The 16,357-nt window shown below is 43.2% G+C and overlaps 1 protein-coding gene and 1 pseudogene across 3 annotated transcripts; one reads left to right on the forward strand and one right to left on the reverse strand.

Annotated features, from left to right (window-relative positions):
• Nucleotides 1-16,357, reverse strand: part of LOC119896614 — an 858,889-nt pseudogene that overhangs the window by 784,349 nt on the left and 58,183 nt on the right.
• klhl15 (kelch-like family member 15) lies at nucleotides 811-15,459 on the forward strand. Of its 3 annotated transcripts, none has more exons than XM_038710143.1 (10): nucleotides 996-1,048; nucleotides 3,833-3,920; nucleotides 5,097-5,205; nucleotides 5,751-5,889; nucleotides 7,144-7,332; nucleotides 7,509-7,733; nucleotides 8,009-8,170; nucleotides 8,277-8,486; nucleotides 9,891-10,081; nucleotides 10,270-15,459. In XM_038710143.1, the coding sequence occupies exons 3-10, from the start codon at nucleotides 5,186-5,188 to the stop codon at nucleotides 11,027-11,029; spliced, it is 1,896 nt and encodes a 631-aa protein (XP_038566071.1). In that variant the 5' UTR covers nucleotides 996-1,048; nucleotides 3,833-3,920; nucleotides 5,097-5,185; the 3' UTR covers nucleotides 11,030-15,459. The 3 variants fall into 3 exon arrangements, with proteins under 3 accessions (XP_038566068.1, XP_038566071.1, XP_038566076.1); XM_038710148.1 differs by having other exon boundaries at nucleotides 1,045-1,170; XM_038710140.1 differs by lacking the exon at nucleotides 5,097-5,205 and having other exon boundaries at nucleotides 811-1,048.

Consider the following 16,357-nt stretch of genomic DNA (forward strand, 5'->3'; position numbering starts at 1 on the left):
ACATCCACCTCCAACATGTACAGACTCCTGCATCCTTTGCACTCTGCTCACTGCACCATTTGTCAAAATGTCTACATTGTTTTTGTTCATAGTGTGTATATTTGTGTTTTCTACACTGAAGTCTGTGTCTGACTTTATTTTATTCCTATTATTGTGATTTTGTATTTTTGTATGAGTAAGCACATCGTGAGCAATGTACAATTCAGGGTCAAATTCCTCGCATGTGTACACATACCTGGCAATAAAGCTGATTCTGATTCGGATTCAATATAGAAGAAACAAATGTGCATTGTCCAAAAAAAGCAACTTAAGTTCTTCTTTTATATTTTTATATTTATGACCTGCCAGCTGAATTTTTTTGTTTCCCTTTATATAAATAAAAATATTTCCACTGTAATTTGGAGCAGAAAATGTCTCCAGAATGCAGGATATTAAGTGTTTAATGCTCCAAATTACTGGGGGAGGACCCCCGACCCCCCACTCATTTCTTCTGCATTTATTATTTAAGTGTAGTGTTAAAAATCTTCTCGTTTTGTTCTCGTGCATTGTCACCTCTCGTGTGTCATCGCCCCCCTATGTCCCCCCCACTTCTGAAAGTGACGCCCTTGCCTACAGTACATGAGTAAATGTGAGTAAATGTGCTAGTTAGTGTCCACCGCTGCAATAAAGTACAAGTAGACCTACCTCAGACCTACAGTACTCGAGTGAAGGTAGTTTAATTACAGTCCACACAGCAGCTGACAGAGACACATCTTGAACACACACGCACTCTTTGCAGCTCCGCACACAACGCCCTTCAGTTCCGCCCAAAAGGGAAATGACGCCGGTGCAGAAAATGGCGTCCGCAAAGCCTGTGGACCGCTGTGGCTTGTTACCCGTTTAATTTAGAGCCGAGTGGGGGGTCTCTGCGTCTGGCAGGCGGACGACAACATGGCAGTGCACCGCTGCCGCCCGCTCTCTTGATTCCGGAATAAACCCCGCCGCTTCATGTCCGAAGGAGCCAGAGCTGCCTGGTCGAAGAGGGGTAGTGGGGATTCGCACCGCCGAGGTGAGACGGCTCACTGTTAGCAGCCGAGCTAAAGCCTGTTACCCCCGGTCGAGCGGTGTCGGATCCCCCGTAGCTCCTGTCACCGCGAAACGGGAGTCGTGACAGTTACGGTGGCTAGTCAGGTAGCTAGCTGCAGAGCACGATATCAGCGTTTATTATATTCACTTCTACGCACATAACCCAAATTAACTAGCTAAAAACACCTCCGGGTGCCGGAGTTGTGTGTGTGCTGGCTCAGCCTTTGTTTTGGGGCTCTAATCTGAGCATGTAAGGTCTCTGTAGCTGACTTTATTCAGCGGCTCTAATGGAAACTAAAGGAGGTAGCAGAAGGCTAACGTTAGCTTCTCTACTGCCCAGGTCAACGGTTAGTAAAGTTAGTCAGTTAGTTTAACGGTTACCCCGTTCTGTCAGTTAGTTTAACGCTTACTTCGTTCTGTCAGTTAGTTTAACGCTTACTTCGTTCTGTCAGTTAGTTTAACGGTTACCCCGTTCTGTCAGTTAGTTTACCCGTTCACGTTTCTGTCAGTTCGTTTAACGTTCACCCCTTTCTGTCAGTTCGTTTAACGTTCACCCCTTTCTGTCAGTTCGTTTAACGGTTACCCTTTCTGTCAGTTCGTTTAACGGTTACCCTTTCTGTCAGTTAGTTTAACGTTCACCCCGTTCTGTCAGTTAGTTTAACGTTCACTTCGTTCTGTCAGTTAGTTTAACGGTTACTTCGTTCTGTCAGTTAGTTTAACGGTTACTTCGTTCTGTCAGTTAGTTTAACGGTTACCCCTTTCTGTCAGTTAGTTTACCCGTTTCCGTTTCTGTCAGTTCGTTTAACGTTCACTTCGTTCTGTCAGTTAGTTTGTGCTTGTATGTTGTTTCTCAAATGTAAGTCGCTTTGGATAGAAGCGTCTGCCAAATGAGTAAATGTAGTTTAGAGGTTACTTTCTTTGACCCTTTCTTGCTAACGTTAGCCTTTAGCGCTGACCAACGGCTGTCCCCCCTCTCTCAGTTCTCATGGCTTTAATGTGTCTGACACAATAAATAAAACATCTAAATTTATGACGAGTCGCTTAGTTAAAAATGTTGTTTTGGTGAGTGTGAGCTGTAGTAAAAGTGAACTCAGCAGGTGTTTGTGAACGCAGGGAGAGTTAAGCTTATTGCCAAGTGAGCTGGCTCCAACCTGTTGTTGTTGTTGTTGTTGTTGTTTTGTCCTTTTTCACCCAGAGGTAAACCCAGGTGAGGTCAGTCAGGGTGAGACTCCCTTACACCAGACTACACCGGGATTTACACGGATTTAGAGAGAGACTGTGAAAAGTAAAGTAAGAGGGAGTTTTACTGCTGTTACTTAACTTTCCACTGTTATGTTTTGTTTTGAGAGAGGCCGGGGATTAATGCCAAAGGAGTACTTTTATTTAACTAGTTTTCAAGTGAGAGATAATTAATTATAGTTTTATTATTTGGTGCATAATTGTGGTCATTCATCAGGTAAAATTGCTGGTTACAGCTCACAAATACTTAGTTAATTGCTTTACTCTGTTTGGTCATGTTAGTTTAACTTGAAGCTTTAGATTATATGGCTGTTAATCAAAACAATAATTCTTTTATAACTTGCATTTATTCATAAATCTATTTATGTGAACTGTATGTTTATGTCTAGCACCTAATCACCAAAGCATATTCCCCGTTAGTGTAAAATACTTGGCGATAAAGCTCATTCTGATGAGAAAACTAGAGCTGGGGGCAAGTAATCAAATTAATCAGTGTATTGATTAGTGAAGCTCAACAGAAAATTAATTGGCAACAATTCTGATAACGATTTATTTGTGTCAGTCATTTATCTATGAACATGGCAGAACAGTTGCTGGTTTTAGCTTCTCAAATGTGTGGATGTAAATTCAGTCACTTTTGGACCAGTTGGCTGGTCAAAACAAGTCATTCTTTTTTCATAAACTAAAAGATTAATTGATTTATTTAAAGGAGCTGTGCACTAGAGCACCATCATCTCAGACCAAAACAAATGGGCGCTGTGGCCTGCCAGACTCCATTGAGAAAAACAGTAACTTTACCTTGCAGATCATCATAAAACACACTTCAGATTGTTATTCTAAGTGTCTGATAGCATTAATGGAAAGGATCTCTACTTTTTGTTTAACAAGAAGCAGCCGTTATAGCGCTCTTACTCATAAAAACCATAAATTTATCTCGCTGATCAACACACAACAATCACCAACTCACAACTGGTTAAAATAAATCCTTAATTCACAGCATTAGGTGAGAAATAACCAGCTGTTAAATCGCTCTCCTCAGTGCCAACAGTTTTACAGAGAGAGACACACTTGCACTAACATGCATGTGAGGCCGGAGCGGCTGGAAAAACAAAGCAGAGAGAAGCTCGGGTGACGACACACAGACGGTGTGACGTCTTTCTCTGCTCAGGACGCCGTCACTCCACTGGATCTTTACACAGCAAATAGTTATTAGTATACAGAAGTTTTTAATAATTAAAATGATTGATAGTTGCAGCGCTGAAATATGTGATCTGTTTTAATACAAAATCATGTGTTGCAGGAAAGCTGGAGTCATTTCCTTGGCTTTATGGGAATACATATCTGTCCTTTATATGACCTTTATATTGTTAAAGGCTGTCCTGACGGTATCACAGCTGATGTCTTGTGGAACAGTTTGAGCTCAGTGGTTTGTAGCTTGCAGGTCCCTGAATGTGTCGTGGAAACATTTGATGGTGTCTTTCTCGTCCTCCAGCGTCTCATGGCCGTCTTTTCTTGTCTCCTCTGTTAGAACCAGGGAAACACAAACACAGGAAATGCGAGCGGCCCCTTAGCGCTCAGCCGTCAAAGCCTGTGATTGTTCGCCCGGGCTCCAAAAGGTACGACTCTTCACTCTGAAACCCTGCATGTTAAACTTAAACCAGAGCAAACTCGGCACCCATCTAACGCATCAATGCTCATGACCACCTCCTTCATTTCTACCACCTGTGTGTTTTGGTTTAACGGGGGAGAAAGTGGGCTGAAGGTTAGAGCCCTTCGTCATCACAGTGCTGAAGTGACCACTGAATCCTTAACAGCTCTGTGGCTGATGTTACGTAGCTGAGCAGGACCTTTGTGCACAGGGAACATGTGACTAGTAAAAAGTAAAAGGAGCTTGAAAAGTATTTAAAAAAGTAATCTATAAATAAAGTCACTCTACAGTTTGATAATTATATTTCCAGTTGGTTAATTTTGACCCAATTTCCTGTCCCACTCCTGGATCAGTACAGAAAAGTGTTTTCACAAACCTTCTGATGAACTGCTCATCTCCAGTAGGAAAGTGTGTTTTTGTTTGTTTAACTGGTTGTTAAATGTCTCATTCCTGTTATTACTACTTGGGTGACCATCGTTTCTAATAGTTATGATAACGTTGTACCATCCAAAGTGGCAGCAGAGATCCTGACGGGTGAGATGATCCATCAGACTGTAAACAAATCAGCCGATTATCTAAACCACTTAATCATAATTTAGGTAAAACGGATGCTGGTAATAATCCGTCATTGCTCAGGGAAACTGCAGCAAGTGAAAGGTCAAAGTTGAATCAGGATGTGGGTCCAAATAAGTTTTTCCAACCTGGATGTTTGTCTCCAGCCTGTCCGATTGTCTGACTGCCTGTCAGTGTTTCTAAATCTCTGAGTGCAGTGTTATTATTACTGATGAAACGTTACGTCCAACTTGTAATAAACTGGAATAATCCTTTAATCCTAACTTCACGTCAGACAGACTAAGCAAGTGGACGTTATGAATTTTTCTGCATTTAACATTATTTTTCTGCAGTTTTGAGTCAGAATATAAAAAGTGACGTGATCGCCTGTGTTCCACACAACGAGGCCAAAACTATGTGGACGCCTGTGTCCACCAATCACTCGCGGGTGTAATGTCCAGGTGTCCACATACTTTTGTCCATTTTTAAATATATTTTACTTGCACAGAACTCCTTGTGTGGCTTTTATTTATTTTATTTCCAGCAGACGTTCATGCTTTAATGTGGCGGTTGTGTTGACTTTGTCGTCCAGGTGATTGACGCTCAGAAAAGGGACTTTGTTAGCATCTACTGGACACAAGGGGCACTGTCCTCTGATTGGCTCGGACAACCCCCTCTGACATGCCCGTGGCCAATCAGAGGTGAGTGTGCTGTGTGTGTGTGTGTGTGTGTGTGTGTGTGTGTGTTTGTTTTCTTCTCTCTCTTGTGTGCAGAAACAAGCTAATATTAAACATCAGTTTTGTGTGTGTGTGTGTGTCCATGTTGTTTTTGTGCACGACTGTGTATTTAAATGCTGAATATATTTGGATGAAGCGGCGTGCGAGTTCCCTTCTCTGACTTGATGTTTACGGACCTGGCTGTGTTGCAGTGGAGGGTATTTCCCCAGTGCGTCAGAGCAGAACTGGGCTGTGAAAGAGTAACTGCTTGTTAGGATGCAGCCGAAGTGCTGAGCATTTAATGCTGAGCGTCCTATTGAATGTCCTTCCAGCAGCACACAAACACAATCTTTCCCTCGGAGAGACTCGCAGTGTTGAGCCTGCTGAAGAAGTTTATGAGTAGTTGTTCGTTCTAGTTCACCCCTGCTTTGTTTAGCCAAGTTCAGTGTCATCGTAGATCTGTTGCTCTTACCTCACCCTGTCTCCCTCCCCCGTCCGCTCCTGCGCTCTGCTCTGCTTCACGCCTCCAGGTGTGTTATGTCGGGGGCAGATGTGGAGGTGTACCTGTCCCAGGTGCATGATGGGAGTGTGTCGTCGGGCTTCCGGGCGCTGTACGAGGAGCGTCTGCTGCTCGATGTCACACTGTTGATAGAGGAGCACCACTTCCAGGTACGCAAATAAAGCTGAGGACGAAAATATACGTTGCTTTGAATGTTTGGTGTTTCACAGCCCTCATCCAAGACCGGACTCTGCATACCACAGTCCTGCAGGGAGATGTCGGACATTTCAATCACAGATCTGCTGATAAAATGTGTCACAGGAATAATGTTGAAAATATAAACTCACTGGATGGAAGGAAATCATCTTCCACGTTGAAGCTGTGAACTGTAAAGGACCAAAAAACATGAGGAAGTCTCTTCCAAGTCCATACAAGGCAGGACTCTTTAATGGAAAATACTTTTCTCTATCAAAATAAAATGTTTTTGTTACTTTTCAGCCACCTAACATTTGTTTTTCCCACCTAGTACACCTCTTCCTTTCACTGAAACAAGTTTTATGAGCAGATCTGTGACAGAAATTACGACAAAATCTTTATTTATATATCACTTTACAAAACAGGGAACAAAGTACTTTACACCAATCAATGTAAAACATAAACAACGAGTCCAAATTCTGCAGGATATCCACGCAGGGTTCGAAGTATATGGTCCTGGATCAGGGCTAAGTGTGGAAAGGGTGTGGAGACAACAGGCAAAAAGTCTAACTGTGCATTCAGACACGGAAGATTGGAGACGGAGCTCTTACATACAAAGTCAATGCAAAGATGCGGTGAGATTTCCTGTCAGGCGGTGCGGAGGGGGAGCTGCGTGCAATGCAAAGTCATTTTAAAAAAAAAAACTGGACATTGCTTTGAGAAAAGAAAGCAAGGAAGCTGAACTACCTGGTAAATTCAGAAAATGTGTGTCTGTTACTTGATTCCAGCTATTGTTGTACTTTACTGTGAAGAAGTTAGTATAGCATAGCCCTGATCGATCCAAACTCCATTAAGAAAACAAACATTTTAGAAGTTGTTGTTCTGCTGACTTGCTGACAGACCTGACAAAGAACAAATTCATATGTTTAACAAATCGGCATCATGCTGTAGTTATTTCGGCGTCTGTTTGATTCGTTTATCTCGACTAATTCACAGCAAAATGCTTAATTTGGTTTCATACAGCTGTAGTAATGGCGAGTTGCGTTTATTTGAATTATTGCATTGTGTGCGAACACCCTGCAGTAGTCCAGGGATAAAACCCCCGTAAGGAAAGCGACGCGAGGATTAAATTAGCGTTTGGTCTGAATGCACAGTAAAGACTAAAACATGCAGCGTTGCAGTGCTGCCGTTTATGTGAACGAGTGTCCGTGTGGCGTTCCCTCCAACAGGCCCACAAGGCGCTTCTGGCCACCCAGAGCGACTACTTCCGGGTCATGTTCACAGCAGACATGAGGGAGAGGGACCAGGACAAGATCCACATGAAGGGGCTGACAGCCGCTGGGTTCGGCCACATTCTCCGATTCATGTACTACGGCTCGCTGGAGCTCAGCATGCCCACCGTCCAGGAGATCCTTCAGGTAACGCCGTGCACCCTCTGACATCCTCCCTGCGCTGCTTCTGGCAACGCAGTTGTGCTTCTGTTTCAGTCAGGACTGATGTCAAGATGACACAGGAGTTGTCCAGATCTATTTTAAACTCTCTCACACAGACGACCTCTGTTTCCTCCTCCTCCCTTCTCTTCCTGTCCCGGCAGGCGGCCATGTACGTGCAGCTGACGGAGGCGGTGGAGTTCTGCTGCTCCTTCCTGCTGGCCAAGATCTGTCTGGAGAACTGTGCCGAGGTCATGCGGCTCCTGGAGGACTTCAGCGTGGGCGTGGAGGGCGTCCAGGAGCAGCTCGACAACTTCCTACTCGACAACTTTGTCCCCCTCATGAGCCGACCCGACTTCCTGTCCTACCTCAGCCTCGAGAGACTGCAGGTCCGGCTGTTGTTGTTATTGTTGTTTAATGCCTGACACAGCAGATTAGAACAATAAATACAAACGCAGTCAAACACTTTCTGGAAGTTTGTGTTGGATTAATTGTGACCCAGATAAATTCTCATCAGGACATTTTCCGGAATGTGAGTGATCTCTGGGGATCAGACCGTCTAACGGTGACACGGTTTCTAATTTACCTGAAACCTCAGTTTGTCGTTATACATTCACAGGTCAGCCAACGTTTCTCTCTGTCTTTCTCTTTGTCTCTGGACCAGGCGTACCTGAACAGCGATGCTCTGAGTCGCTTCCCAGAAATCGAGCTGTATGAAGCGGTCCAGGGCTGGCTGCGACACGACCGGCGGCGCTGGAGGCACACCGACACCATCGTGCAGTCCATCCGCTTCTGCCTCATGACTCCTGCCAACATTTTTGAGAAGGTGAGTTCTGCTTCCCGACACATTTCCTCCTCCTGCAGGCAGCTGAGGGTCCAGCTTTGGAGTCCGTGGGTTTTACTGATGTTTGTCCTCCTTTTCCTCGCCACAGGTGAAGACGTCAGAGTTTTACCGTTACTCCAGGCAGCTGAGGCAGGAGGTGGATCAGGCGCTCAGCTACTTTCATGATGTCAACCAGCAGCCTCTGGTGGAGACGCGCTCCAACCGGATCCGCTCCGTCCGCCCGCAGACCGCCGTCTTCAGGGGAATGATCGGTCACAGCATGGTCAACAGCAAGATCCTGCTGCTGCAGCGCCCGAAGGTGTCCGCCCGTTTGTCTGCCTGCAAGGCACTATGTGAACGTTTCTTAGCACCCAGTGAAGATAATTCCTGTGTTTGGTGGTTGGGCTTCACGTGCAGTAGTTTCGTGAATGTCAGTAGACTTTGAGCTGCTTTGTCGCTGATCATGACCTCTGACCTTCTTGGTCAGGGCATGCACAGAGATAATGTAGCTGCAGCAATCTGTTTTGTGACAATACACTTAACTCATGAGATGAGACAATATTTAGAAACTGTTTTTAAGAAATCATCAGTGACGATATAGATGACTGGAAAATTGTCTTTTATTCAACTGAAAGAAAAATCGATGCAGGTGCATTTTTAAATGTTTACATGTTGTTTGTGTCTGTCACTCTGTTACCAAAAATGCTGCCACACAAACGAGTTAAAAGTGGCGGGGGCATCTTCTGCTCTGATTTCACCCTCACACTCCGAGAAATAATATCACGACCGTAGTTGTACCTGCTGTTATTGAAGGACTGCACAGGTGTTCTTACCAACCGCTGCATGTCGTTACTGTCGACCATAATTTCCAACCGTCCAAGTAGTTTGTTTCAGTACAAGTTGCAGAGACTGGATTATCTTTTTTCGGGAGGATCCAGTGTTTCAGTGGCTACAACAGCTTGTGTACACGTGTGCTAAAAGGTAGAGGAGGATCATAAATGGGCTGTACTGCTTGCTTTGTCTTTAGTGATGGATCAGGCTACTAATTGTTTTAATCAGCTGATATGAATTAAACCAGCAGTGGGCAGATTTAGAACAAGTCTTAGTTTTAGTAAATCACCGTTAGTGATGTGAAGTAAATGTGAATAAACCGTGGGTGTTGAGATCTTCTGTTCTCCACGGTACCTTGGGAAATAATGAGCAAACAGCTGACAGGGAAAAAACACATTTTTAAAATATTCAAAACCGTAGGATTGTACTTGTGTTGGAGGGAGGTTTTTATTATTTTTTTTTTTATTTTTTTTACCCCTCTGAGCGTCTAACCTCCAGACCACAATGTGTCTGTAGTGTCATAAAGTACGAGCTGCAATCACGTGTCTTGTAAGATTCATAATATTTTTATTATTTTTTTTATCAGTTTATGATTTTAAATGAAAATTTGTCCAATTTAGAATTTCTTTCTTGTTCAGCTGTTTAAACAACATTTAATGTTTAAAGATTTCTTTGTTTAATAGAAAAAGGGGTTTGTAGATAAACGGGTTTATTCCTCAGTACAAAGAGCCAGGTATTGAAAAAAGTATTGTTTTGGTATTTGTACAGGATCATATTGGCTCTAGTATTATGTTATTATATTATCATTTCAAACAACTTCCAGCCCAACTCTGATCGAACTCTAGTTGTTTCATATAATCTGAAATCCGCGACCTGTGTTTGATTCCCTCAGGTGTGGTGGGAGCTGGAGGGACCTCAGGTGCCGCTGCGACCCGACTGCCTGGCAATCGTTAACAACTTTGCCTTCCTGTTGGGAGGAGAGGAGCTCGGGCCCGACGGGGAGTTTCATGCCTCATCCAAAGTCTACCGCTACGACCCTCGACAGAACTCGTGGCTACGCATGGCTGACATGTCGGTGCCGAGGTGAGAGGCGCCTGAAGCTCGGGCTGTTTGTCACTTATTTATTTTTTTCTTCATGTGAAAAGCACAAGTATTTTCTTTTCTTGGCTCATTTTATTTTAATTTCAAGGTGGTGATGCAGATGCTCACCGACTCCTTGCCAACTTTATTTGAATTAATTATTAATTCATATTCATGTTTGTCGTTTGCAGGTCAGAGTTTGCTGTGGGCGTCATCGGCAAGTTTATTTACGCGGTGGCGGGCCGCACGCGAGACGAGACCTTCTATTCCACAGAGCGCTATGACATCACAGAGGACCGCTGGGAGTTCGTGGACCCGTATCCTGTAAACAAGTACGGTCACGAGGGAACGGTCCTCAACGGTAAACTGTACATCACCGGCGGCATCACCTCCTCCTCCACCTCCAAACAGGTGTGCGTGTTCGACCCGGGGCGGGAGGCCGGAGGCGGGGGAGGAGGCGGGAGCTCAGGCGGGTCAGACGCACACAGGACACGCGCCGGCCGAGGCCCGCTGCTGCCCGGCACCCACGCCAGCTGCTGGGAGAACAAATCCAAAATGAACTACGCCCGTTGTTTCCACAAGATGATCTCTCACAACGGGAAGCTGTACGTGTTCGGAGGCGTGTGCGTGATCCTGCGGGCTTCCTTCGAGTCGCAGGGCTGCCCGTCCACCGAGGTGTACGACCCCGACACCGACGAGTGGACCATCCTCGCCTCCATGCCTATTGGGCGCAGCGGCCACGGGGTGGCGGTGTTGGACAGGCAGATCATGGTGCTGGGCGGCCTGTGTTACAACGGCCACTACAGTGACTCCATCCTCACCTTCGACCCCGACGAAAACAAGTGGAAGGAGGACGAGTATCCCAGGATGCCTTGCAAACTGGACGGTCTGCAGGTGTGCAGTCTGCACTTCCCAGAGTATGTGCTAGAGCACGTGAGACGCTGCAGCTGAGGTCTGCTCCACAACGAGCCTCCTTTTTATAGAAACGAGGATGCACTGACTGAAGTCTCCCGCTGGGAGAGCGGCTGTTTACGGGTGGGAGACTCTGCTTTTAAATAGAGACCAGCACCTCGGGTGAGGAAAAGATGGCCGGGCCATAGATTTGCTGTTCTTACTGAAGCCAATCGAAGCGTGGCGCGGTGAGACGCCACATGTTAGCAGTCAGCTTGGACATTTTCAAAATCAGCTTTCTCAGAAAATTAAGGAAAAATATTTGTGGGGAGAGGGAAAAAAAAAAAGGTTGAATCTGCTGGTTTATGTTGGACTGTGGTCAGTTTCTATTCTACTGCTCGCCGACTGTATTTAGGCTGTCCAGTCAGGCTCACTGCAGAAACGCACTGGAAGCATCAGATCCATCCACAGAGGGACCTGAACTTGTTTTATTCATCATGAGGAATTGTCTGAATTAGGTTTCTTTGCCTGCACCCTGAGATTTTGACCTAAATCATCAAGTTGCTCTTATTGACAAATAGGTTAGTGAATGCCAAAACATGACTGCTGCTATTTCAACCAATTACAAAATACCCAATAAGATATAAAAGAGTTAAAGAATACGATCAGGTATATAAACAAAATATTAACACTATGTGTAGTGTAGCTAACCTTACATATACAAAGCAGACTGTAGAGACCCTCTGACAGATACGACTTGTTACAGATGCTGCTGACTCTCCTGATTATTCATTCATAAAATCATCAGTTGTTCGCTTCCAGTGCGTTTCACCGTTTCCTCCTAATTCTGCTCTTTACTCCCAGATATGCGCTCATGTCCATACATCACTGTGTCTTTCTGTCCCCTCTGCCTCCTCCGTCTGAGTTTGAGAGTATGTGTGTGAGAGCTGAATGCAAGAAGAAAAAAACATAACACTACATGATGCACGAGGTTCTTCATTCGATGGCGTGTGAACGGGGATCCACAGGGGTCAAACGGTTGTTTTTACTAGATAACATGAAGGAAAGCTCTTCCTGTGTCCGTCTCCTCTCTGGCAGTGCTTTACTCACACTCTTCTACATTCCCTGCACTTTACTGGTTTGTTATCGTGGCTGTAGAGTTACAACACGCTGTAATGGTACATGCGGTTAGCAGTGTCTGAAATTAACCTTCTGACTGGTGAGTCCAGATGAACTAAAGATGATGAAAATGTGCAGCTGTAGTTGAAATAGTTAAGAAACACGGCGCCTCATGCAAGAACATTTTCATATCCTTATCCTGAACTTCTCTTACTACGTTCTGCCTTTAGTTTGTTTGTACGAGAGCTTCATTTAACAAACTCTCTTAGCTGCACAAACACGTCGTAAATAGGGAACGATTATTTTCAGTATCGACTAATCTGCCTAATATTTTTACGATTAATCGTTTAGTCTACAAAATGTCAAGAAATTGTGACAATTGCTCATCACAGTTCTCCAGAGCCCAAAGCGACGTCTTCAAATTGCTTCTTTTTTTTAAACAAACAGTCTAAAAACCCAAAGACTCTTCATTTACCATCATTAATGACAAAGAAAAGCAGCAATTATTTACATTTAAGTAACTGTTGCAGCTCTAGTCGTAAGCGGCTTGTTTCAGCCTGTTGATGATGATGATGATGGTTTGTGAGATCTCATCAGAAGCCCTAAAGTTGCCACGGAAGACTTCATGTTCAGCTCTGTTTCTGGGAGGGTTTCGTTCACAAACATGTTACCAAAGAGTAAGAGAGAAGACGCTCACACTGCAGAGCTTCAAGTCCTGCTGATGGAAATGAGCAAACTAATCCAGCAGTGTCCGTTTAGTGGGATTAGAGGACAGCTGTTAGTGACGCTCGCTTAGAGCAGCGCTTTACTGTGACAGACAGACAGAGGGAAATATTAGACGAGATAATATTAAAGCTTTTAGCAGGTGATGTTACAGCAGAGGATGCGCTGCAGAAAGACTCTGAAACTACTGAAGTTGTCCTAGTTATGTTTTATTTTTGTATATTTAAACTCCAGATTCAGTCAGATTAAGGTGTTATGAGTTCAGGTCTGACTCGTCCGACAAATCTTTCCTCTGACTGGTTCTTGCATGGGGCCCGTTGTTTATCCTCCTGTAAATTGAGCTACACGTTTCATGTATGTCATGTACCAAAACCAGGTTACGTGTCTTTTAGATTTCAGCTTGTTTACCCTCTTATACGACCGAACAGAGCTCAGTATAAACAAAAGCTTTCAGCTGCGAGTGACTCAAACAATTACCAGCCAGTGTTTCCAGAGGATTTTTACCACCAAAGCTGAATCATACCAGCGCTTTGCAGACAGCTGTGTTGATTTCAGACATTGAAATGTCACCTGGAGTGCTTCAGTCATATCTGTTATTCTGTCGCCACACAGACTGTAAGGCCTTCACATCCACGCAGCCTTGATGCTCTGATCCTGCAGCCCAGCAAACCCTGCTCGATTACCAGCTCCATGTTTTCTGAACTAGTCCTTATTTATTTTTTTCCCATGAGCCAACTGTGAAAAGGGCTAGAGCACATACTGACGCAGTTCTGTATGTCGGCCGTGTATTTAATTAATATTTATTTTCTGAAGTATTGCTTTCACCGAGCTATGCAGTAACAGTAGTAGGGTTATTTATTATGACAAGAATTTCATTGTGAATCGTGTTGTTTTTTTAAATTGTTCTTTGTCCTCGGCCGTCCGTCCCGTCCACCTCAGCAGCTCTGCATGTGGCTAATGAACGGATGCTGTTTCAGTGTAAACGGATGAGAAGGGTTAATAAAAGGCATCAGTGGAAACATGTGACAGTAACAGATGAACAGGTACAGCTTTTAAAGGAGGGTACTGGTGTCCTTACACATGACTGTCCACTTATTGTCGTCTCCAGAAGCTTTACATGTTCCTGTATGCAAATTCTCTCCAGATGTTGAATTTACAGATTGTTTTATAAGTTCTTAAATGCAACCTTGTTTGTAGGCGGCATGTTTTTGAGGAATCAGACTTGAATTTTCTTCATGACACAAAAACACTCCGGTATTATCCTTTAAAGTCATGTTTCTTTGTGTCAACGGTGTCCCTGCTGTCCACACACTCGCACACAAACACAAACCTCTTGAGTCCTGAGAACACAGCTTTACTGTGTTCATGCGACGCCACAGGGGGTTTGTCCGTTTGGGGAGATCTTTGTGGCGCTCGGTAGAAGTCTTGGGTTGTGTATTTTCCACGTCGACGCCTCCTCAGCAGTGGGAAGTTGCGTGACTTCATATAAAGCAGCTTTGATTTCAAAATGTTTGAAAGCAAAAAATTACAGAAATTGCGTTATGTGCTGCAACTAACGATTATTATAAATCAATTAATTGTTTTAATGTAAAAAAAAAAAATGTCCAACTGATGTCTTTAAATGTTTTGTTTCGTTCGACCAACAGTCCAAAACTCAAAGATTCTCATTTACTGTCAAAATATGACAAAGAAAAGCTGCAGATCGTCAGTTTTGAGAAGCTGGAACCAGCAAATATTTGATATATTTGCTTAAAAAATGTCTGAGACAACTATTGTATTATGAAAAAATAGTTGCAGATAAATCAATCAATTCAGTCCACTAATTGCTGCAGCTCTAACAAGCTGCCGTTGCTCTGTAGCAACATCATTTTTTACAAACTTTTTGTCATTAGTTTATAAAAATCTGATTCACAGAAGCTAAATGACACTAAAGAAAACTAAACATTTATGTTTATCTACATGTTTTTATTTCTCACATGCTTTGGCAACATAAACGTCCCGTTGAACTGAAGTAAAAGAAAAATAAACTTAATTTCCCCCTAAAATTTAAAAACTTTTCTGCTTTCAAACATTTTTATTGCTGCAGTTTGTTCACATTCTTCATGTTTTAAGGTTCAAGTAAATTTTTATTTATATAAATGTCACATATTTTCGTCGAGGGGGGGGGGCTTCAAAACATTTCATATTATTGATGTTCACACTGTTTTAGCACTTTTTTCCGCTCCAGTACAACCACACAAGTGTCACACGTTGTAAAACGCACCAATGATCACACTGTCCGAGGCAGGTCTTTAGCTCCACGTCTCCTTTTGCGTCACCGTACTCTGCATCCTCTCGCCGCTCCTCCTCCTCTCATGTTGCTCTTAAAAGAAGAAACGTGTAACCGATGACGTACTACTGTCCTGACCTGAGGCACATTCATTCATTCATTCATTCATTCATAGCGCAGCATCCTTTAGTCCTTCAGTCTGTCAGTAGGAAAACAGAGTAGAGGATTAAAAAAATAAACATACCTTGCAACAACGACTGTATCTGAAAAAGAAAGTGAAATCAGATTAACATATCTTAATAATAATCTGAGTAGAAACTCTTTGGAAACGATTTGTAACTTCTTTCCAGAAATAAATGTTCATATTGGTCAACTTTCAGCTGGCTGCCCGAGTGCTTTTATATCAGCATGTGTGTTTCTGACTCGGTTTGTTATAGAAGGAGCTCTGTGAGTATTGTGACGGCTAGAGCTGCACCAAACGATCATTTTCATTTGGATGAATTTGTCAATTATCTGAATTTAAGTTGTTTTTATTGGTCTTTGAAGTGTCAGAAAATAGTGAAAATGCTCATCACAAGTTTTTAGAGTATCTACATGTGTTGTTTTGTCTGATTAACAACAGAATTACAACAGAGGGAATCTATAAATCCTCACGTTTAAGAAGCTGGAATCAGTGAGCGTTTTTAATTTCAGTTTGATAAATGGCTTCAATGATGATGAAGATACTTGACAGTAAGTTTTCTGTTGACTGAATCGATTGATGTTCCTGCAACAGTGGGTGAAAAAATAAATACTTCTACTTCCTCTCCCCTACATCTCAGAGGAAAATGGTGTATTTCACTACAGCAATCTGACAGCTTTAGTTTACACATGAACATTTTTACACAAAACAAAGAGCTTATAAACTGAACTTTACACAAGTACAGCTGAAGCGATTAGTGGATTGATTTTTAAATTTATAGGCAAATGAATTGATAATTTTAAGGGTTTTTTTGTCCTGTGAAAACATTTGATAGTTTCAGCTTCTCACATGTGAAGATTTTCTGCTTTTTTCTCTGAACGACTGGGATGTCTGTAAATAACTGAGTTAAGGTTTGGACACAACGAGCATTGTGAAGGTGTCGCTCTGGGTTTGACTGTGATGGCAGAATCTTTACAAACCAAACAAGCTTAACAATTACAGCAGCAGCATCCTGCTTTTACATTAATGCATGAGGAATATTGATCTGATGAGAGAACATATAAAAGTCAGGACATTTTACTGCTTTAACACTTCT

Source organism: Micropterus salmoides, unplaced genomic scaffold, assembly GCF_014851395.1.
Source record: "Micropterus salmoides isolate LMB-PRFRI ecotype aquatic unplaced genomic scaffold, ASM1485139v1 Ms_hic_scaffold_1, whole genome shotgun sequence".
Lineage (NCBI taxonomy): Eukaryota > Metazoa > Chordata > Actinopteri > Centrarchiformes > Centrarchidae > Micropterus > Micropterus salmoides.

Coding starts and splice junctions, on each gene's coding strand:
- klhl15 (XM_038710140.1), top strand. CDS start 988: ATGTCCGAAGGAGCCAGAGCTGCCTGGTCGAAGAGGGGTAGTGGGGAT. Junction 7,333..7,508: donor CCGTCCAGGAGATCCTTCAG/GTAACGCCGTGC, acceptor CTGTCCCGGCAG/GCGGCCATGTACGTGCAGCT. Junction 10,082..10,269: donor GCTGACATGTCGGTGCCGAG/GTGAGAGGCGCC, acceptor TGTCGTTTGCAG/GTCAGAGTTTGCTGTGGGCG.